Source organism: Mustela lutreola, chromosome 3, assembly GCF_030435805.1.
Source record: "Mustela lutreola isolate mMusLut2 chromosome 3, mMusLut2.pri, whole genome shotgun sequence".
In the NCBI taxonomy this organism is placed as follows: Eukaryota; Metazoa; Chordata; class Mammalia; order Carnivora; family Mustelidae; genus Mustela; species Mustela lutreola.
In genome coordinates this window covers 146,127,220-146,150,392 of record NC_081292.1, presented here as the reverse complement: position 1 = coordinate 146,150,392, position 23,173 = coordinate 146,127,220, and the positions used below count along the sequence as shown (strand labels likewise).

At 42.0% G+C, this 23,173-nt stretch overlaps 1 protein-coding gene and 1 pseudogene across 2 annotated transcripts in view; both read left to right on the top strand.

Moving 5' to 3' along the window:
* The window catches only part of NOSTRIN (nitric oxide synthase trafficking), a 56,906-nt gene that overhangs the window by 17,034 nt on the left and 16,699 nt on the right, over positions 1-23,173 (top strand). The window contains exons 3-8 of one of the 2 annotated variants that reach the window (XM_059167112.1): positions 4,621-4,704; positions 7,672-7,734; positions 7,970-8,051; positions 10,466-10,528; positions 13,873-13,971; positions 19,704-19,829. In XM_059167112.1, coding sequence (XP_059023095.1) covers positions 4,621-4,704; positions 7,672-7,734; positions 7,970-8,051; positions 10,466-10,528; positions 13,873-13,971; positions 19,704-19,829 — 517 coding nt within the window. The remainder of the gene's footprint in view (positions 1-4,620; positions 4,705-7,671; positions 7,735-7,969; positions 8,052-10,465; positions 10,529-13,872; positions 13,972-19,703; positions 19,830-23,173) is intronic. The other variant, XM_059167113.1, reaches the window with a different exon arrangement.
* LOC131827131 (large ribosomal subunit protein uL4-like) lies at positions 2,172-4,551 on the top strand (annotated as a pseudogene).

The following is a 23,173-nucleotide window of genomic DNA, read 5'->3' as shown; positions in this document are numbered from 1 at the left end:
GAGCAAAGGTGACTGGGCTCAACACAGAAATGAGCGATTGCCTCAAAGCCAGCAGGACCCTCCTCCTTTCTGGACACCAGAGCCCAACTTTTTCCTCCAGGTGAATCTGATTAAGTCAACAGTTTAAAGGAAAGCAGCACTTCCTTCTGGCAATTGTCCTCTTTATTTCTGCTTGGCCTCTGGGACTCCTTGTACAGCCTACCAGAACATTCTGAAAGTGAAACCGAATTCAGAGGAAAATCCTATGCCTGTCCTGTTAGAAGCCATTCTGAATTGTTCTGGAGCCGATGGATAAGCAAATTGTGGATTCTTTCCCCCGTACCTCCCATCTCTGTATATTTTGGGGGTGTTCTGAATGTTTAGAGATCCTTGGGGTACATAATAATCAGATTAGAAAAATTGCGATTTAGTAAGAATTTGTTTGGTGCCCAGCACTGAGCTGAGCAGTATGCATGCTTCACTGGATTTCATGCTTTCTGTGCTGCTTCCGAGTCAGAGTGGAATGCTGGAAAAGAAAGTCCTCAAAAGCCCTCCAGGCTAGGACTAGGGTTTGCGTCTCGCTGCCATAAGGGCTAGAAATCAGTGTATTTTGACGTTAGGGCTGAGCAATGCATCAGGACAGGAATGCATCTAAAGAGTTTAAGCTTTTTGAAGGTGGGAAACAAGAAAAATATAGCAGAGACCAGTTAAAAATTCCAACCAAGATCTGATGGGAAGTCCATTCAGTGATTTATTCATTCAAGACATATGTACTGAGTACCTATTACGTGCCTGGCACTGTTATAGGTCTAGAGCTATAGCAGCGAACAAAGCAAATTCTGGCCCTTGAGGAACTTACATTCTAGGTCTGTTCATAGACTTGTTCCTAGAAATACACAGTAAACACCTGATAAGATAGTGCTACCTTCTAGGACGTAGATACAGCTGTAGGGGGGTAGCTTCTGAGGTAGTGCTGTTTGGGGTTTACTTGAAGGAGATGCCATGTGGTTATGTAGCAGAAGAACTACCCAGCCACAGCATGTGCAAAGGCCCTAAGGCAGGATTGCATTTGGTCACTAAGCAGGAGCATGGGATGACTGGTGGGAGGGGATATCAGAGAGGAGCCAGGTGTCAGATTATGCAGGTCAATCCAGCAATCCATCTTGCTGTCCAGCTCTTCTTAGGCTTGGGTCATTTGTACATTTTAATCACCGTAACACCTCTTGAGGTAGGTCTGATTATTCCCTTTTAGCAGTGCCTAAGGCCATTCGGAAGCTGGGGTTTGGGCTCCTAGAGCGTCTAGGTCCATCAAGGTGATGTTCACTCCCAGCTTGCTGCTGACCAGCATTCTCTCTCTCCATCAACTGGAACATATTCCTAGAGTGCAGAAATTTTTTTTTAATGCAATGAAATAGCTTCATTATTTTAAAATATTTGCCATTGCCATTCCTTATCCTTGGGCAAGTTCTGACTCCAAATGTTGTTTTCTGCACCTAGGTCTTAACATGCATCCTACAGTGGCCTTCTTTCCTGCAAAAAGTGGCAAAAATAACTTAGAATACAGCTATACTAAGAGGGAAAGCTGAATAGAAATTTAGCATAGGCCAATAACCTCTGGATTCCATTTCATAAAATAGAGCGATCATTCTCTGTTTTGTCCATAACACTGAGTTCAAATTCACTGCTCTGAAAAAAATACAGGTATTAAGTTTAGTGACTAGGGAGTTCTGGGATTGTTTTTCAAATGAAGTGAGGTCATAAATAATTCTAAAGATATGTTATAATAAAAATAGAATTCAAAGGCTAAAATATATGCAACAACAACAAAATAAACAAGCCCGTTCTGGTCCTAGTTAAGAAAGAAAACAATACAGATCGAACTTAATTTCCTACACTTTTATTATCTTCAGTGAAAATGAGAAGATGAATAAGAGTATGTTGTTATTTTATCTATAGATGGGCCTGTAAGTAGGACACAGTAAAATCAGTTTAAGATAACGGTGATTCAATCTATTCAAAAGAACCAAGGAGTTTGCTTTTGGAGACATGCCCAGATTCCCTACTGAGTCTTGTCCTGCACACAAAGTAACAGAAATCCATTTTCTAAATCTGGTTTTGTCCACTTCTGTACTTTTCCATTGGGAAGCTCCTTCTTGCTTCTCGTGTAGGAGTCGCTGGGTTGAGGGGAGCATGTCTCCTCTTGCTCTCCTCTCCCTGCCATGATCTGTGCTCGTCCAGTGGCATCAGTGTATTCTGAAAAGGGGGAGTCATCTGGCAAAAATGTCAGTTTGCCTGCTGTGGTCAAGTCTCCCATTCCCTTAGATAGAATGAATTTAGTTTGCGCCAACCAGCGCCAAAACGACAGATGCCCTACGTTGTTAGTGAATGAGTAGATCATCGAACGAGGACTGAGTCTTGGGGCACTGGCAGAGCTGTGGCTTGGATGCCCAGAGTTGGAGGCAGTTGGACTCAACTATTACAGCTGTGGTGCTTTTGGAAATATGCGTCGCAGGGTCCTCCTGTTTGCACTGCCTAAAGCCTGGAGCCCTCGGTACCGCAGAGTGAACAAACCTGGAGGCAATATGCCATCTCCTCTGCATGGGTGCCTTGGTCTTACCAGAATTGCTCATGGCTAAAAGTCACCATCTTGAGGAAGTTCCTAAACTCCCTTTGGCGGCTGAAAATAAAGTCTAAGGCTACAAAAAGACCAAGGAGACCTTTTGCTTCTTCAGAAACTTAAGACCTGGAATGCTATTAAAAACAAAGATCTGTGTGGGGCACCTGGGTGGCTCAGTGGGTTAAAGCCTCTGCCTTTAGCTCAGGTCATGATCTCAGGGCCCTGGGATCAAGCCCCACATCGGGTTCTCTGCTCAGTGGGGAACCTGCTTCCCCCTCTCTCTCTGACTGCTTCTTTGCCCACTCGTGATCTCCCTCTGTCAAATAAATAAAACCTTAAAACAAACAAACAAAAACAAAGATCTGTGTATCTCAACAAATGAGAGCTGGAAATGGCAAAATGAGAAACCATCATCATATCCAACATGGGGGACCTCCCGTCATCTATAATGAGGACAACAGTGGAAACATCCCTGGAATTACTCTACTTAATGTAAGCAAACTGAACATTTTGGAACTTAATCCTGGTGGACATGGGGGATGTTTCCACATTTGTACTGAAAGCGATTTCCTCGAGCTGGATGATCTGGATGACACTTGGCATAAGGCTCTCTCCCTCAAGAGGAACTGTCACCTTCCCATGCTCAAGATGCTTGATACACATCTTAGCAGAACCTTGAAAAGCCCAGAGATCCAAAAGCCCTCCAAGCACTATGGAAGAAGATGCATCACAGAGTCCTGAAGAAGAATCCGCTGAAGACCCTGAGAATTTTGTTGATGCTAAACCCATATGCAAAGACCATGTGCCCCAACACCATTCTCGCCAGGCCAGGCGTCACAAACTCTGAATGGGTCAGGTGGCAGCGGTGCTAGAAGCCAAATCAGAATAGAAGGGGGTCCTGTGGTAGGGAAGCCTGTGGTAGGGAAGAAAGGAAGGAGGCTGTTGGTTTTAAGGAGCAGAAGAAGCCTTTGGTGGGGAAAAGGTTGCAAAGATTGCAGTGACAAAGCAACAGCTGAGAAGCCCACAGAAAAGAAAAACCACCATCAAGACAGGAAGCTCGCCGCATAAACCTACTTGTATTTCTTGTGTAAATATTGAGCCATTTTGGACAGCTAATTTTAAATAAAGACCTGATCAAGGGCAGTGAGAAACAAAACAAAACAAAACAAAACAAAACAAAGAAAGCTACTTCTTGGTTAGCTTCATCATAATTTATCACTTTATTGCCCACTATTATAATCCAGAGCTAATCTGATGGTGTTAATGTCCCAGAGCAAGCAGGAAAGTCTTCTGTTCCTTACTCCATAAATTGGTTGGCTAGGGCTGACATAACAAGGTACCGCAGACTGGGTGTCTTAAAAAACAGCGATGTAGCATCTCATAGTTCTGGAGGCCAGACGTCTGGGATCAAGTTTCACCTGGGTCGGTTCCTTCTAAGTGCGTGAGGAAGAATCTGGTCTATGCTGCTCTCTGGCCTCTGGTGGTTTGCTGCCCATCTTTGGGACTCCTTGGCTTGTAGAGGCATCACCCCAGTGTCTTGTCTTCACTTCCGCATGGCATTCTCCCTGTGTGTGTGTCTCTTTCTATGTCCAAATTTCCTCTTCTTATAAGGACATGGCCATATTGGATCTGGGCCCATTCCAATGACCTCATCTTAGTTTGGCCATCTGAAAAATCCCTATTTCCAAATAAGGCCACATTCATGTGATCTGGGGTTAGGGTTTTAACATCGTGACAAGATGGGAAGGGCATACAATTCAGTCCATAACACTGGTATGCAAGAAGTTTAAATAAAAAAACTCCCCCTTTGTGGGCTCTTCTAGGAGATCCTTAAGGATTTCACCTAAGGACTGAAGGGGATCCTTAGAGTAAACACATCATCTCTTCCTTGTGTAGACATTGCATTGTCAGCCTGAGCTCTCCTTCACACGTGTGTGTGTGTGTGTGTGTGTGTGTGTGTGTGTGTGTGTGTGTTTGATATCTGGTCAGAACATCCAATCTACCAACTATCCCTTTGCTAACAGGGCAAACTTAGAGATTAACTATGCCAAAGGACTTCAGAAACTGGTAATCAAACTAAGCAAAACATTACAGAGCACGAAAAAAAAGTAAGTATATGAAACAGGTAAGGTAAAATCATTCATAAGAGTTGTAATAAGTGACATATGTTCGAGGCCAGCTTCCTCTTAGAAATGTGACAGGTGCGCAGCGTTCAGCCTGGCTTATGATTTCTTGGGCACTTACTGTGTGCCAGGCATGGCGTTAAGTACTTCACAGATACTCCCCTTTAAGCCTCTCAACAACCCTTAGCAAGTCTTATTATTGTCCCAGTTACAGACCAGGTCTTGAGGCTTGGAGAGTTTTAAGAAACTTGCCCCAGTGACACAGATAATAAGTGTCAGAACTGGGCTAATCCGGTGTCCTTGTGATTTGTAAGCCCATATTCATAAGAAGCCTCAGTGATGATATGTTCCTTTGGAAGGAGTGCCGTTAAGTTGGAAGGTCTTGGAGTCAAGGAGAGTGAATCCCGCTTTATCTCGACTCCATGACCTCCGACAAGTAACCTGGCCTCCCTGTGCCTTGATTTCCTCCTAAGTTAGATGGAGTACTGATATGAGTTGCCTGGTGCATGGGTGTGCAAGTCTGGACGGGGGAGGTGTAGATTATATGAGATCTTGTATGTGGAGATTAGTTCGTTGGGTCCTGAAAAACTGGTGGTTTGCATTTTCCTTAATCTGTTTTGGAATAAAGTTGATTTTTTTCTTTTGGGGGAGAGAGGAAAGATACTGGATATTCTAAAAGAGATTATAAAAATGGTCCATTAATGATAATTGGTTACCAAGATTCTTGACCAATGCTTGCAGATGTCACCCCTAGCTGGTAGGTGCACGGCAAAGACCTCTTGGATGGTGAGAGAGAGAGGGACAGAAAGAAGCCTTCTGGAGCTCACAATCTTACTTCTTAGAAGGCATCCTCTGTAAAAGCAAATAATGGCTTTGTGACTGTTTGGCTTTGAGCTTGACTTTTAGGAGAGTATTTTAGTAGACTGTGAAGCAGCCGGTATGGCCAAATGGTTGAGTATAGACTTTATTGACACTGCCCAGATTTAAATTCTACCTCTACCCTTTATCAGGTGGGTGAATCAGGGCCATTTATTTTACCTCTCAGTGTGTATTTAAAATGCAAATAGAACCTATCTCATATAATTGCTGTGAGGATTAAATGAGATAATACAAGTAGTGTGTTTAATATCTGGCATGGAGTTCATTATGACTTTGAGTCTAATTACCCCCTAAGGAATGAGAGGGCTAAGGGTGCGGCGGTATGGGTCTTATGTATTGAAATCCCAGCATCTGGCGTAGATGCTCCCAGAGAGTTGGCATGTCCAGAATGTTCAGTTAACGAAGATTAGCACAATGATATTTAATAATAAACATTAACCAGACTATTACCTATACCCCAAATCTGTGTTGTGTAGGTAACCTGAATTATTTCTATTTTAAGAGACCAATTACCTGAGGGTCGGAGAACTCATGTGATCTTTCTAAGGTCACATAGGAAACAGAGACCCCTCTGAGGCTGAAGTTCTAGGCTTCCAGCTCTGCTGCTCAGTTCCTCTGAGGAGCAAATGTCAGATTCTCTTTTCCAAAGGGTGTCTGAGTTCCTGTTTAAAAAATCAACTCTGGGATACCTGGGTGGCTCAGTCAGTCAAGCATCTGCTTTTGGCTCGGGTCATGATCCCAGGGTCCTGAGATCAAGGCCCACATGGGGCTCCCCACTTGGTGGGAAGCCTGCTTCTCCCTCTTCCACTCCCCCTGCTTGTGTTCCCTCTCTCACTGTGTCTCTTTTTGTCAACTAAATAAGTAAAATCTTAAAAAAAAAAATCAATTCCATGGAAATTTAATTTACATGGAACAAAAAGCGCCCTCCTTAAGTATATGGTTTGGTCGATTCTGATAGGCATATACTATATCTGTATATAGTGTCTATAGGTGTATACTATATATGTATCTAGTGTATGTAGGTGTATACTATAGATGTAGCCCCACTAAAATAGAAACATAGACATTTTCATCACATCAAAAGATTCCTCATACCTGTTTGCTGTCCTTTCCCCACCTAAGCGACCACTGATCTACTTATTATTGATACAGATTCATTTGGGGCTTTTTTGCAATTTTCTATAACTGGAGGTCTATACTAAGTAGTCTCTAGTCTCTGGCTTTATGCCTGGCTTTGGATATGCAGAAAATCTAGCATCCTCTGGTCTAGCTATGTAATTCTCTGACTATAGGGTGCAGCCTAAGTCACTTGGAGGCAAAACATTGCACCATCCTGATTTCAGCAGGGGCACATATCTGTCCCCACCCCTCCAGCAGAGTCTACACACACTTCTGTCCCTGAGGTTTATGGATCCAATTGAGCTTATCCTTCTGACTTCTGAAGGCCAGTGATATGGGCTGCGGTGAGCTCTCCCCTTTCTGTGGGAAAAAATAGCATCACACTTCTTAACCCCCACCATGTGCCATGAGGGGGAGGGCAGTGCTCTCCTTTTGCTAAATGGAGACACTGCTTGTAAGACGACAAAATGTCTGAGCTGTGGTCTTAAAAACCAGCAGGGAGCAGTAGCTGGACCCCAAACCCAAGAGCAGCATGGGGGACGTCCCAGGGCTCTTGGGTCCTATGCCATTTAACTTTTCTGAGCCTAGCTCGGTGTGCCCACTGGTGAAATGAGGATCCTGAAAAGGTGGTCTTGAGGCCTCTCTCCCCCTACCCAGCCCACAATCTCCCGCCTGTTCTAAATGCCTGCTCACCCTTGGCTACTTTACGTCCCTGATTTTCTACAGACGTGAAATGGAAGATGAAAATTGAAATGGAAAATGACGGAGAAAAGGCTGTCTATGTAATGATTACAGTGCAAATCAATAAATTGGCAGAATTAAATCCCATTGACACAGTGAAATAAGATTAGGAAAATGAGAGCAGTTGTTGAATGAATCAGACGTGAGGCTGTATTGCTCAGACTTTACCGGGAACATGACACCCACTCTTGTGCTCTCCTGTTTTGCCCCCAGCTGTCTCGTCAGTGCCTGGACCTGGGTCTCAGAGGGCATGAAATCAGCGGCAGACCTGCATCAGTGAGTGGTGTTGCCCCTACTCCCCGCTTCCCACTCCCACTCCCCTCTCCACCACTTACCCCAACCCCAGGGGGAAGCATAAAAACTTAAAGTGGGCATGCCATGAAGATCCTGCTTCAAACTTGCCCTGAATAGGCAGACTGGAACACACCGTTTTATTTCCCCAGAAAACAATTTGGAAAGTAGATATAAATCCTAATACTATGCTTGTGTGTCTTTTATGTTCTATTTCTAGAAAACTTGGCAAAGCAATTGAGTTGGAAGCAATAAAACCAACTCATCAAGTCCTGAGTATACATGAAAAGAAGAGAAAATCAGTGAGTCAAATCTCTCTTAAAGCAGGATTTCTGTCTTTGATCCGAGAAATGAAAGGTGATCGAAAATGATGCTAGCTTTCAGGCATCTGTCATTAAAAGAAACAAGAGCTCAAGATCTATGTACAAAGGTGTTTGCTAAAGCATTGTTTGTCATAGTGAAAAACTAGAAACCTCTTCATCATCCAAAAATAAATTATGGTAAATTCAAGCAATGGAATATTATGCAACCATTAAAATCTTATTACAGAAAAAAATGAATGACATGGAAATTTTTTCACTATATAGTGTGAAATAAAAATGATCTCAATTTTGTAAAGTAAAATATGTATATATGAATAGAAAAAAAAATCTGAAGGAACCTCCCAAAAATGTTAGTAAGAATTATTTCTAGATAGTGGTGTTTGAGGTTATTTTTATCTCATAATTTTTATATTTTTATATTGTATTTTATATTTATTTTATATTTATATATTTTATATATTTATTTATATATTTTATATTTATTTTATATTTTATATTGTATTTCAATGACTAGATATTCCTTCTGTAAACAGAAGAATTATAAACACAATTCTTAAAAAGATTTTTTGTGTGTGTGCTTAACAGTTTGGGATTGGGTAAAGGCAATAATAGAGTCCTCAAATACTCTTAAAATTGGAAAAAGGAAAAAAAAAACCTATATTCTTTCAGGAGCATCTGGTCCTCTTGTCTAGCATATTCTCTGGTCTTCCTGTATCCTTTTCCTTCCAGAAAGGAAGGAAATCTGTGCTTCTTTTTCTTTGTGTATCATACAGTCATTAAGCACTTTAAAATCTATTTTCAGGCGACATAAAGGGGTGTTTAATAAATGCTGCTCAACTCTGATAAGGGTGAGGTCATGATCAGAATTGGTTCAAGGCCAGGTGCAAGTTAGAAGTTCAGAGACAGTCATTGGTGGCCCTTGTGAAAGGAAGCGGTGCTGGCTAGGGGTGGGTTCAAATGACCACAGCCAGATAAAGGAGGTCCTAAAGGTAGTAAGTTAGTAAGATGGGGGATCTATAAAAACCTGATGGAAGAGAAATGATACAAAGCATTTTTATTCAAATTCATTAAACTGAGTCAGGAAATGGAATTGATGTTTGTGTGGACGTATATGTGTTTTTACCACAGTGGAGGTTCTACTGAGGGCTGGGGTAATGCGGGAAATTTACACAAAAATGATCACTAAGCAATATAATCTTCTACCTTGGCAAACCAACTTAATAAAAACCAAACACCAGTCTATATTTCATTAATTACAAAATATTTTCATACCCCATAATAATATGATAATCACTAGCATTTCTTTAGTACTTACCATAAATTAGGCACAGTGACTCGATCATTATCTTAGTGCTTTGGATAATTAACAGCATGATCCCTGGTCTGATTTCATAGCCTTTATTCAGCATTGCCCCTCCCCACTGCACCCCTACCACCCCAACCCACTCAGTCACAGAAGATAAAAGATGAGAATTCTTTTCTTCAGGGTGCCTGGCTAGCTTAGTTGGTAGAGCATGGGACTCCTGATCTCATTGTCATGAGTTCAAGCCCCACACTGGGTGTGGACCCTAGTTAAAAAAAAGGGGAGGGGGATGAAAATTATTTTTAAAGTGAACTGGTTCCATATTTCACATAGTCAAAAGTGACATCATGCACGAAATTATTTTCATTGTATTTGTTACAATAAATTGTATTCCAAATTTAATCAGCTGAACTAAATAAAAGAACAGCATTGTTAGATCTCAGTGCGATTGAGTCATGGCTGATCTGTGGGCTTGGGAAGAAACATCTATGGTCCAAGAAAAAGAAGTCTTCCCCTTAGTTAAATCTGTTCTCCTTGGGTTGTTGTCTAGACGCATTTGGATCATTACTGTTACCATCCCTTTGGCTGTTCAAGGACAGAAGAAAAGTTAATTATGATTAATAATTCAATATCTTTGAAATTGCAACAGTGTTCATTTCGGGGGCAATGAGACACTTGGTAAAATTAGCACTACCAGGACTGTTAGGGATTGTCGACGTGCTAAAGTTTGGACCACATGGAATGATGCTGAGCTAAAGATGTGCTGGGACAGAAAGGGACACCAAACTATCCAAGACCCGCTCCGGGCAGATCACATGCACTGGTGTTTTTACAATTTTTTGTGTAGTTACTTAGTTTATATGCAGAAATAGTTATTTTACCAAATACATTCAAGCTAAATCCTGTCAAGAGGTTTTGACATGGGGAAAAGATAGTTCAGCTGCTCTTCTCAGGATACATGTCCACTCCACTGTAGGATCCTGAAATTCCAATGGGTAGTGATAGTGAATATGCCAGAATTCATAAGCCAGCACCATGAATCAACAGAAAGACCGAAAAAAAAATCATTTTTCTTTTTTTCTGTTCGCAGCTTGATAACGAAGTTGAAAAGGCAGCAAATCTTGTCATTGGCAACTGGAATCAACAAATCAAGGCAAGTATTCAAATGAATGTCTTTTATGTAAACTCAGTTTTTAGGACTGAACCTTTCTGCTTTTGTACGAATGTGATTCTGTGTTTTTGTGTTAGTATTTCTAGGTGCTAACCGAAGAGAAAAATGTTTCCTCACCTGAATTACTCTATAGATATATCTTTCAACTAAATCAATAGAAGACCAAGGCTCAAAATATGTTTACTAGTTATAGCTAACATAACATTTATCATGTGCCAAATGCTATATATTTCTATATTCAGTCACTGCAACACACACACACGCACCCCCTCCCCCGCAAAACCAAACCAATGTGGTATATCCTGTTTGACAGATGGGTGGGGAAACTGAGACATAGGGAGGTAAATAATCTTCCTAAAGCTGGTTAATTGTTGAACCGAGAATTGTTACATTGTTGGGTTCCAGAGTCATGGCTCTTACCCATCCCACTACACTGACTGCCTCTCTGTATAATCTGTAGCTTAAGGTAAGTGACAAATACACTCTGAGTTTTGGATATATCATTTGTGGGAGGGCATTCATGATCTCTGTCTCACTAGTGAGAGGAGTACTGTGAGGGATGAATAGCCATATGTAGGGGGGAATACATATATTGATTCCACAGATGTATATGGTCCACTTCCTGTATTCCACACTCTACTAGGGCATGATTCCTATTTGTAAGTAATTTAAAATGTAGTTGGCTAGATAACATATGTGCAGGAAACAGTAAATGAATTCTAGGGAGAAGAATTATGATCTGGTGTGAGAATTTAGAGCACATCAATGCAAGTTCTTACGCAGAGAGAATAACAGATGGAACCCATATATATGTAGAGAAGATAATTCTAGAACAATCCAGTTTAGGAGGAATTCAAGTTGAAAGAACTAGAAACCAGTGGAGAGGAAATCTGTTAAGAAAACCCAGGGATCCACTTTGAGAGGACTTGTGGTCCAAAAGCTGAACTCCCTTTTCATCTTCAGAGTATCCATACCCAAAGAGAACTTTCCCCGGTAGATAGCTGCTAGCAGCAAATAACCAGAGAGATCCCTCAAAAATAGGGAGCTCAACTCAGTCCTCACTGTTGCCTTTGAAGCTCCTGCTGAAATCAAAGATTCCATAAGACCAAAGAAATTAATAGGAAATGTTTGAGGGGCGCCTGGGTGGCTCATTCATTCAGTGTCTGCCTTAGGCTCAGGTCATGATCCCAGGGTCCTGGGATCGAGCCCCATATTGGGTTCCCTGCTCAGTGGGAAGCCTGTTTTCCCTTTTCCCACTCTCCCTACTTGTGTTCCCTCTCTCACTGTCTTTCTCCCTGTCAAATAAAAAAAATAGAATCTTAAAAAAAAGAAATGTTTGAGATAAATGGATTTCTACACCCACTAGTAGTATTGGTAAAAGAATGCTCATGAGAATCACTTTTATAATAAATGTTTAATCAGAGTCCAGTAATTTGGTTTTAGTTTTGCTCTTGATTTTGTGAGATTTCTTAAACAGAATTTGGTTTTTTAATTTTTATTTATTTATATTTTAAGTTGGTTCCACGCCTAGTGTGGAGCCCAATGTGGGGCTTGAACTCACAACCCTGAGATCAAGACCTGAGCTGAGATCAAGAGTCAGGTGCTTAACTGACTGAGCCACCCAGGCACCCCAAGCAGAATTTGTTTTTAAAAATCCATTCTCTAAATATTCAGCTTTCACAGAAATTCCAGTATAACAAACCAAAAGAGAGAAACTATACCCAGCAGCCATAATTGCTTTCAAGAAAAAAAAAGTATCTTTTATTATTTCCCATTTTCCACCAAGTAATTTTTCTAAATAAAATGATTTTATTTTTTTATGAAGAGTGACAGAGAAATTAGAAAACATAAAATTCCTGAGCTCTAATGATTTTCTCTCCAGTTACAACTGAAGTGTTGCAGCATGTCAGTAATGAAGTGCACTCTATTGGGGAGACAGAAATGGAAGCCTAAAAGGATCCAAAACTCTTCCCTCATGCTCTCCTTTCTTCGCAGGCATGGGACTAACTGGAGGCAGAGAAAGAGGGTTAGTGAGCATCCTGTTTCCTGAATTCCCTTTTGCCAAGGTTTCAGAGGTTGAGAGACATTTGGAAGGCTTTGCCTCCAATTCCTAAAGAGAGAGGGAACTGAACTTTTTGCTACATTATCTGGTTTTGCAGTCCTTGTGATTTTGACGTGCAAAGTTAAACAGTCTTTCAATCAATCCAGTTCCTGAACAGGCTGAATCCAACTCAAAACAATTTCTGTCTTCTCATTGTATCTCTGGAACATCATCTTTTTTTTTTTTTTAAACATTTTATTGGGGCGCCTGGGTGACTCAGTGGGTTAAAGCCTCTGCCTTCAGCTTGGATCATGATCCCAGGGTCCTGGGATCGAGCCCCGCATCAGGCTCTCTGCTCAGCAGGGAGCCTCCTTGTCCTCTCTCTCTGCCTGCCTCTCTGCCTGCTTGTGATCTCTGTCTGTCAAATAAATAAAGAAAATCTTAAAACAAAACAAAACATTTTATTTATTTATTTATTTGTCAGACAGAGATCACAAGTAGGCAGAAAGGCAGGCGGGGGGCACGGTGGAAGCAGGCTCCCTGCCGAGCAGAGAGCCTGATGTGGGGCTCAATCCCAGGACACTGGGATCATGACCTGAGTTGAAGGCAGAGGCTTTAACCCACTGAGCCACCCAGGTGCCCCTGGAACATCATCTTCTTGGTTGAAACTGTGTAGAATAGGAACTGACCACCTCGATGATAACCCACTTTGAGGTTTGAGGGACCAACAGAGTAGGAGGATGTTGAATGTGCTTCTACCTTCCCAGCCCACCCGCGCTCCTACTCCCCACACCAGTACAGGCCATTTCACAAAATGCCAGGCAAACACCCACCTCTGAAGCCTTTGCATCAGATGCAAAATCGCCCTTTTTCTGTAAGTTTTAAGAGAGCATCTTAAAACAACCTCAGTTGTGGCCCAGGTTGATTTAAAAGAATGATGCAGGTGGTCTTCCATGTCTGCTGTGATGTTCTTATGGTAAAGCTATTCCCTTCATGATGCTAGCTCGAACAATGTTTTGGAGGCTTGGGGGCCTTTGTGATTTGGAGAAATGCATAACCCTCTTGAGTGTACTCAATATAATGAAAAATATCCAGTGGTTTCAGCACAAAATGTTAGCCTCTGTGATATTCCAAGCAGATTTTGAGGTGAGGGCAGAAACGAAGAACTAAAATTACACAATTGTTTAAGCCAGCACCTGAACATGACTTGTTCCAGAACAGAAGAGTTTTTCTCTTGATATCAGTTTCTCATCCCTTTTTGCTTTTTGTATGTTTTTGACTCTAGGCCAAGAAGAAATTAATGGTTAGTACCAAGAAGCATGAGGCACTTTCCCATCTTGTAGAAAGCTCCAAGCAAACTGTGACGAAGAAGGAGAAGCAAAAGGTAACCTGTCATGACCAGCTGTGTGCATGTGGCTTGGAGAGGGTTGAATCTTCTACTCTGAGCTATGAATACAAGAGAACTGGCTGACTTTGTGCTCTGTGTGGGGTTTCTGCAGAGCTGATATGTGGCAGAGCCTGAGAGGGATTCTAAATCATCCCTGGTCCACATATATTTTTAAAAAGGTATTATTGACAGATGATAAATTAGACCAAGGGTCTCCAGATTTTTCCATAGGGACCCTAGTAAATATCTCTCAGTGCAAGTAAGTAAAAACTGTATGTATATATAATGAATTATCATGTACTTTACCAATTTGTGTACCATCTGTAGCACTTTATATGTTATACTAATGTGCTATGAACATTATAAAACACAAAAAAGTACTTGAGGCATGAAATAATATTTTAAGTGATTAGCTAATCATGACGTCTTCACGTGATCACCGAGTGACACTTCCAGGCAAAATTTACACCAGGGCAAGGTTCAGCCTTCACCGTAGTAAATGTAAATTCATATTTCTTGATAATTTTCAACTTTTTGGTTAACTCCTTTTCAGATTTCATCAGACCATCCCAGTTTTTGCCTTTTCCTGTGGGTGATGACACACTCATAACCAGTGGCAGGGGAAGGTGTCAGCTCTGACATTTTCTTGTGGCTTTTTCTTGTGCTTACATCAGTAGTACTAATGTCAGTCTACATCTCAGAAGTCTTTTTGAGACACTTGTTAATTTTGTGTGTGTAACCTAATTAAAGCTAGATGATAAATCTGCAAATCCCCGCTCCCCAGACACATGCGGATGGCCACGCATCTCGGGACACTGAAAGGGAAGACATTTGTGAGGGCCCATATCAGCTTCTTACATTCTAAGATCCCCACTGTCCCTCCAGAACCCATAACTGTCCATGGGTAGGCACCAGTGTCAACTCAGGATGTTAAATCAGAGTAAGCTTGTCTAGGCAGAAAGGAACACAAATAATGTTGGAGATATGCTAGATTATCTCGCACACCTCATACAGTATGGGTTCCAAATTGGAAAGCTCTGAAATAGTCGGTATCTTCCCCAAAAGATGAAGCCTCCCTATGAAAATGCAGGCCGCACCCCCACAACCCAAAACATTCTTAAAAGAAAAAGAAAATTGTCATTGCCAGTAAGGCTGTCATTTCATCTGAAGAAACTATTAGATGAATAACTCAAACTCATTGTTAGCAAGATTTGACAACGTTCTTATTTCTTCACCTGTCAATCTTCCCAGTTTGAAACGATCATTAACAAGTATTGAATAATGAAGCGGGCTTTTGAGGAGGCCAAACCACAGTGTGCCATAATGCTGAGCAGGAGGGCCTGACACAGGCATGGGGAGCCCTCATTAGAAGCTATTCTTTATTGACGTCAAGCAATAACAAAGAGATAAGCGCTGGGCGGCTAAATGGTAGATTTCCTCTTCCTTCCCTCATTAGCAGCTTCCGTGGGAGGTGGAAGCCTGTGGTCTTTCTCTGCCCTCCTCTGCCTGATCCTGTTACCATGGGACCTTGACTCTCATGATATCAAGAACGCTAGCATCTTCATTCTTTATCTGGTAGCTTTTTTTTTTTTTTCAGCCCTAAGGCTAAACACCTAAGGCAGCATTCATTCACTGCATTTCACAGAGAACTGCCCATCATCTCCAACCTGAACAGAGTGGGCTCTGACCTGCTCAGCAGTTCTTCCTGTTTTCCCTCTCAGTCCTTGTTCTCAGTAGAGCTGATCTAATCTCCATTCTTCTCACATCTCCATCCTCACTACCCACTCTCAGTGACTGACTATCTTGCCTCCTTCCTAACAGAGTAAATCGAAATCGGCTCAGCCACCTGCTTACTAAAGTCAAATGTGTGGTAGGACAGACCAACTCTTCATCGTGTGCTTGGATTCCCATCCTGCCTCTCAGAGATGCTTCTCTTGATTGTTTTCCTTTTGCCTGTATCTTGGACATACCCCTCTCTAATAATTGCTTCTCATCAATCAACATATCCTTCCCCACCCCATCTTGGGAGAGTAGGAAGAGTCAAGGAGACACCTTGCTAGGCCTCTATTTTTGTTCCTCTCCAGATTTTTATCTTCTTTCCTTCTTTTTATGATAAGATTTATTGAAAGGGTTGTCTGTGCTCTGTCTCCATTTCCTCACCTACCGTTCAGTCCTCAGTCCATACCAATCAAGCTTTCCCCATCATTCTATGAAGAGTGTCCCTGCTTGGAAAACATGTCATCCTTGTTGCTAAAGCCAATGTGTACTTTCCAGCTCTTATCGTACTTAACTTCTTGGAAGCATTAAGCATTGTTGACGTCCTCCTTCTAGAAAATTCTCTTAACTTCAGCGACACCTTACTCTTTTGGTTTTTCTTTCTGGTAACTTTTTCTTAAACTCCTTTATGGACTTCTCTCTTTCTGCCTGATCTTTATATATTGCTTTTCCTGATGATTTCTCTCCTGGGACTCATTCTGTTTTATTTGGCATTGTATTTCCAGTGCCCAACATAGTAGTCTCAAAATTGGGTACTCACTAAATAACCCATGCTCAATAGATGTGCCCTCAAGGCTTCTTCTACCATATCCAGGCTGATAATACTCGAATTTATGTCTCCAGTCCAACCAGTCTCTGAAATGCCTCTTAGTACCTCAAACTCAACATCCAAGATTGGAACCATCACTTCCCTCTACCAAAAATGTTCTGTTATTCCTGTTTTCTATATCTTTGAATATTACCATGTAACATATCATCATGGTTCTACCTTCTAACCCAAATACTTCTTGAATTTTGCTACTAGTGCTTCCCCCCCAACCCCAACTGCTCTCTCCCAGACCACCATCACCACTACTTGCAGCTCTTTGACAGACTGGTCTCTTGGCTTTCTGTGTTGCCTCCTTCTATCTCTTCCTCATCTGCAAGCCCACCTGACTTTTCTGAAACTCAAATATGAACATATAATTCTCCTTTTAAAGGCCATCAGAGGCTTCCTGGTGACCTCAGCTAAAGTCTGAACTCCTTTATGTGGCCCTAAAGACCCTCTCTGACTTGACCTTTGCCAAGCTTTTCAGTATTATTGTTGTTCTCTCTCAAACAGCATGCTCCAACCTCTCCAAAAATTTTATCGGTATCATGTTATGCTCTTTTATCTCGCTAATTATGACTCCCATTTTAGATTCATTCACACAGTTATTTCTGTGAGTACCCATTGTACACCAAGGCTCAACTTACGTGTCATTTTAATTCCAAGATTAGTTTAGGTACCCCTCTTGGTGCCCCAGTGATACCTAATACTCATATCATTCTGGGATCTATCACATGGGATAGTGTTGGCCCTGTGGGTCTCTGACAGCAGGGGAAGACTGTCTAGTTTACTTTCTAGTCCCAGAGCCTAGCACATGGCACATTGTGGCACTCAGTAGATGTTTGATGAATAAATGAGTGAGATGTTTGTTCCAAGAGAAAGAAAAGAAAAAGCATTCAGTATTTGACAAATTTTATTAAGTTTTCTGAGAATTTCCTTAAATAAGAATATGAAAGTCTACCATTCATCTTTTATATCTATTTGGGGTTATTTGTTGTAAATTTGTTTAACGGAAACTTCTAGTTGATATAGCTAGATAGTGTTGGCTGGTGAATGTGAGCAGTCATCTCAAAAGTGACTTCCTTCTCGTTGCTGGGGGATGTGAGCATTCTCAGTAAGAATCTAAGGATGATGATTTAGCAAAGTATATCCAAGGCACACTTTCAGCTTTTTCACAATACTGTTATCAGGTTAAAATTCACAAGCTCATGTTTCTACAGATAAATGCGGTTCATTACACTTGATATACAAAACCAGATGTGTCCTGTGTAAGTCATACATCAGAGCTGAGGGACAGCTGAATGGCTAGCATATCAATCAGAATAATTGAGTGGTGTTAATATTCACCACTTTGGATGAATGTTCTTCATTACTAAAACGTTAGTCAAAATGTCCTTAAGCCTAAAGAAGGTCATTTATAAGAGCCTTTGTCTCTGTCCTTGAAACTCCTAGATTGCTTAAGCCAGAGGGATCTTTGGTGCTCCTTGACCTGTGTGTTGAGGACCATTTGTATCAGAATCGCCCTGATGGTAGTGAACTTCAGATTTCCTAGTCCCGTTCTAGAATGGCTGGATCAGTATTGCCACCTGTGGGACCCTGAAAATCTGCAATTTTTCAAGCACTCAGGTCCTTCCTAAACATATTCAAGTGGGAGAACCATTCATGTAATACAATTTCCTTTGTTCCCCAAGATTTGAAATTACTTGTCTGAACATTTTGAGAATCAATTTCAGGGACCCTGGTGCAGAGCGTTTTGTTATCACTTTGATTTTCTAGAAGCCTTCACAATCAGAATGGCCAATTTTGGTGGCTGGCAGGAGGGGGCTGTTTGTGAACTACAGATCACTGGGGAGCAGCATGAGCAGAAAGCACCTGGCAAGCAAGCAGTCCACAGCTTGTAGTGGACGTTGGCCTGCGCCTCAGGCTTTTCACAATGAGCCAGTTCTAAACTTCCGGGCTTGCACAATATTTGCCTGTCCTCGAAAGAAATGCTGGGGCACAAGAGATGCCTGGATGGCTCAGTCAGTTAAACGTCTGCCATCAGCTCAGGTCATGATCTCAGGGTCCTGGGATCAAGTCCCACATCGGCTCCCTGCTCAGCCAGGAATCTGCCTCTCCCACTGCCTGGTGCTCCCCCTGCTTGTGCGCTCACTCTTTCTCTCTCTCTCTGACAAGTAAATAAATAAGACCTTAAGAAGAAAAAGAGGAAGAAGAAAAGAAATGCTGAGGCACAGAGGATTTACCAAATGAGAGTGTTGGGTCCATAGTCAAAGGAGGGAGACTGATACAAAGCGAAGGTCAAACAAAGCTTTATTTTGTGCCAAGCATCGATAATCAAACTGACCGATCAGGACCGTCTTTTGCAAAGAGGTGACCCCTCCCAGTCTCACAGACAAAACTTTTATAGAATAAAGGCCATGTGGTTGAGCCTGGCCACACACAGGTGGCCAACTGAATTACAATTCACGCTGTAGTAGCTATTTGAACTATCCTATCACTCTGGTGATTGGCACCCAAAAGGCAGGGCCCACATTCTTGGTGGTTAGGGGGGGTGCTTTCCTGATTGGATGTCTCCACCTGGCTTGACTCATCCTTGTATTCTGGGCTCTGTTACCTCCCTCTGACCTGACACGTCCTAGTATATGGGCTCTGTTATCAGGGGCTGGTCAGTCATACTTTACTGGTTTCCCAGACTTGTTTCTAAGGAAGTTCCTCTGGGGGGGCAGGGTCAATCTAAGTTTACTGCATAAACAACAAAATGGCTCTCTCTGGCTAAGCAGGCCCTTACAAGAGTACAGGAATCATTAGTAGATGACAGTCGAGCTGCGCTTGCTTTCCCCCACCTGTCACTTGGCCTCCTCCTTGATTTGACCAACATGAACACGTCACGTCACACTGAAGGACCTCAGTTTCCTTATGTGAACAATAGAAGGAATCATATTGACAGACCCTTAAGTTTCCTTTCAGCTCTGATATGCCTTTTCTCTGAGAAAGAGCTTTGATTTTGTCATCTGTAGTTACTGCGGCTGACTTTAGCTGGGAGATGAGAACCAGATCGTTGGGTTGCATGTAATCCTTTACCTGGGGTTACCAAGGGCTTTGATAAATGTGTTAAGGAATATGTGGCCCTGACGTTTTCCTTTAGCTCCTCAGTAAACTGAAAAAATCGACGGAGAAGTTGGCAAAAGAAGATGAAAACTACTACCAAAAAAACCTGGCTGGCTGTGCTACCAGACTCAAGTGGGAAAACACACTGGAAAGTTGCTACCAGGTGAGTCCTGTGCTGGCATTTTTCTCTTCTTCCATGGAGCATTGTGAGATGTTGAAAAGGAAGGTCAGATCTACAGTTACAGGACCGGATGAGCTCTGTCCTTGGTGATGATCCTCACTCATACTGTGACATTAGGCAAACCACGTGACTTCCAATCATTTCTATTTCCCCATGGATCCATTAACCAGTGCTTATTTACTGAGGATCGGTGGCCAGCTTCTAACTCTCAGTGGACACAATAGCTCGCAGCTAACTTCAGAAAGTGCTGTCGAAGTGCAGTGTAAATTAAGGCTTGAGAACTTGGTGCTCAGAAGTGAGCTTTAGGCCTGAGAGCTGTTTATACACAATCACTTAATGGAGTTCTTTGTATGTGGGGCTTTGTGTTGGGCCCTGGAGCAATGATTAAAGAGAACCATCTAGCCTGGGAGGTAAAAGTTTAGCAGCAAAGATGTATAAGGAAAGTATTGTGGCAAATCATCTGATGAAACTTAAAAGGTATGAACAAGCAGATCACAAAAGAGAAAATCAAATCACCGATAGACATATGAAAAGATGCTCAATCATTTGGCAAAGATTAGAAAGTGACAACATCGTGTGTTGCCAAAGGAGAATTGCTGGGACACAAGAGTTCTTATACCTCTCCAGTGAGAATTACTTAATAGTATCTAGTAAAACTGAGATGTGCATGTAGTTACAGCACGGCAGTTCCCCTCCTAGGCATATATCTAGTATACATCTGTATACCAAGGGTGATGTGTAACAATGTTTACTGCAGAATTGTTTATAACTGTATGATGAGAAAAAATTGTGCAGAATCCTCATACCTATCAGTAGAGGAATTACTCTCAAAATGTGCTCTAATTTAGAAAGTAGACTAATATCTAGCAATAAATATGAATTAAAACTATATTTAAACACAAATTAGAGGCACCTGGGTGACTCAGTTGGTTAAGTGTCTGCCTTTGGCTCAGGTCATGATCCCAGGATCCTAGGATCGAGTCCGCCTGCTTCTCCCTCTGCCTCTGCCCCTACCCTCCTCTCGAGCTTTCTCTCTAGCTCTCTCCCTCTCTCAAATAAATAAATAAAATCTTAAAACACACACACACACACACACACACACGGGGCGCCTGGGTGGCTCAGTGGGTTAAAGCCTCTGCCTTTGGCTCAGGTCATAATCCCAGGGTCCTGGGATCGAGCCCTACATCAGGCTCTCTGCTCAGTGGAGATCCTGCTTCCCCCCATCCTCTGCCTGCCTCTCTGCCTACTTGTGATGTCTGTCTGTCAAATAAATAAATAAAATCTTAAACACACACACACACGCACACACCAGTTAACCACAAAAGCATGATGTTGAAGGAAAGAAACATGCTATTTATACACTGTGTGTAAATTAAAGGATTTTAAAAAAAAAACCCATGCCCCAACCTACAGTGAGTTTTTATGTGTGTGTTTGTAGACTTACACATATAGACTGCATCTGTGTTGTGTGAGGGAGATGGTGGAAATTGAACTGAGCTGCCATGTACATTGACACAGCTTGTGGACAGCCTGGCAGAGGACAAAACAAACCCAGCCTCAAAAGTTACTCCCACTATGGTCTGTCTGAATAGCTTAGCTCTCTACTTTTTAAATCAACATAAATCTGACCCAGTGAAATAATGTTCAACTCTGAGCGCTAAGAACACGAATGTTTTGGTTTCTTTTTTCTCCACATTTTAAGTTTAAGAAAATGTTTAAAGCGAGATATAGTTGCAAAAATAGGCCATCAAGACGTACTTTGACTAAGCACAATGATGTGGGAACGATACAGGTGCTGCTAGGGACAGACACGGCCCCGAGGACGTTCACTGCGTTACGTTTTGCGTTCATCACAACATCATGAAGAGGATGCCATTTCTTTCCCAATTTATAGTGAAGGAGTGGAGACGTGAAGACACTCGCCCAAGATGGTGACAGGGTTTAACGTAGCAATCTGATGCCACGGGCTTGACCGCTGCTCTCTGCTTCTGCACAGGCAAAATTCGAAGGGCCATATTTAATCTCTCGCTGTTCCACTTTCAAGGTAGGATAGATGCAGAGTTAGGGAGGAGCAGGGAAATTAAGGAGAGAAGAAAACTAGGCCAAAGAGTAGAGGAAATGAGGATAAACCCTTCTTTAATTTACGCCTTCAAACATAGGGTCCTGGGACTTTCCTTGCTTCTGCTCAATAGGTTTTAGATGAAGATGACAAGAAAGGACCAAGGATTTAATTTTCAACTTTGTAATAAAGCTTGAAGTCAGGTAATGTGATGCCTCCAGTTTCATTTTTGTTTTTCAACATTTCCTTAGCGATTCGGGGTCTCTTCTGATTCCATACAAATTTTTGGATTATTTGCTCCAGCTCTTTGAAGAATACCGGTGGAATTTTGATCGGAATGGCATTAAAAGTATAGATTGCTCTAGGCAGTATAGACATTTTAACAATGTTTATTCTTCCGATCCAAGAGCATGGAATGGTCTCCCATCTTTTTGCGTCTTCTTCAATTTCTTTCATGAGTGTTCTGTAGTTCCTCGAATACAGATCCTTTACCTCTTTGGTTAGGTTTATTCCTAGGTATCTTATGGTTCTTGGTGCTATAGTAAATGGAATCGATTCTCTAATTTCCCATTCTGTATTTGTCCATCTGAAACATGACTCTCCAACCTGGCCTCTAGTGTTGCCTCACCCTCTGGAACTTCTCAGTGGACCTGTGGCTTTTCCACAGAGGCTGGCTTCCTCGGAAGCCCTGTAAGATTATGGGAGAGAAATTGCTGTTCCCATTCCATCTTCCAGATGCCCTTCAAGGGTTAGGAGAAAAATACTTAACCTCTGGGTCTGCACTCTTCTCACCCTCTACATCACAGGAATGGGGGATAATTATGGCTCCCACCTCGTACGGCCGCCAACATGTCTGATGTAGCCAACATCCAGCTGGCTTTTAAAATGTCTTAGGTATTGCTATTACCAGCTCCCTTCTCAGAGGCTCTTACCAGCTCTCCTTCCTTTTTCTCCGTTTTCTTTTTTCCTGTTAGGGTCCTCCTACACCTCTCCTCCTGACTCACTCCCTTTCACCAGCCCCAACGTTTATATGAAGACATCATAGAAATTATCTTTTTTGTTTATAAAGTCTCCCTGATGGTGACAAGATATACACTTATCTCTGTTTCAAAAGATGACTTTGCAGGCAAACAAAAGCACAGACTTAACTATAGAGAACAAATTGGTGTTGCCAGAGGGGAGGTGAGTGGGGGTGGGGGGGCACGGATATAATAGCCAAAGGGGATTGAGGGGACATTGGTCTTGATGAGCACTGAGTAATATAGAG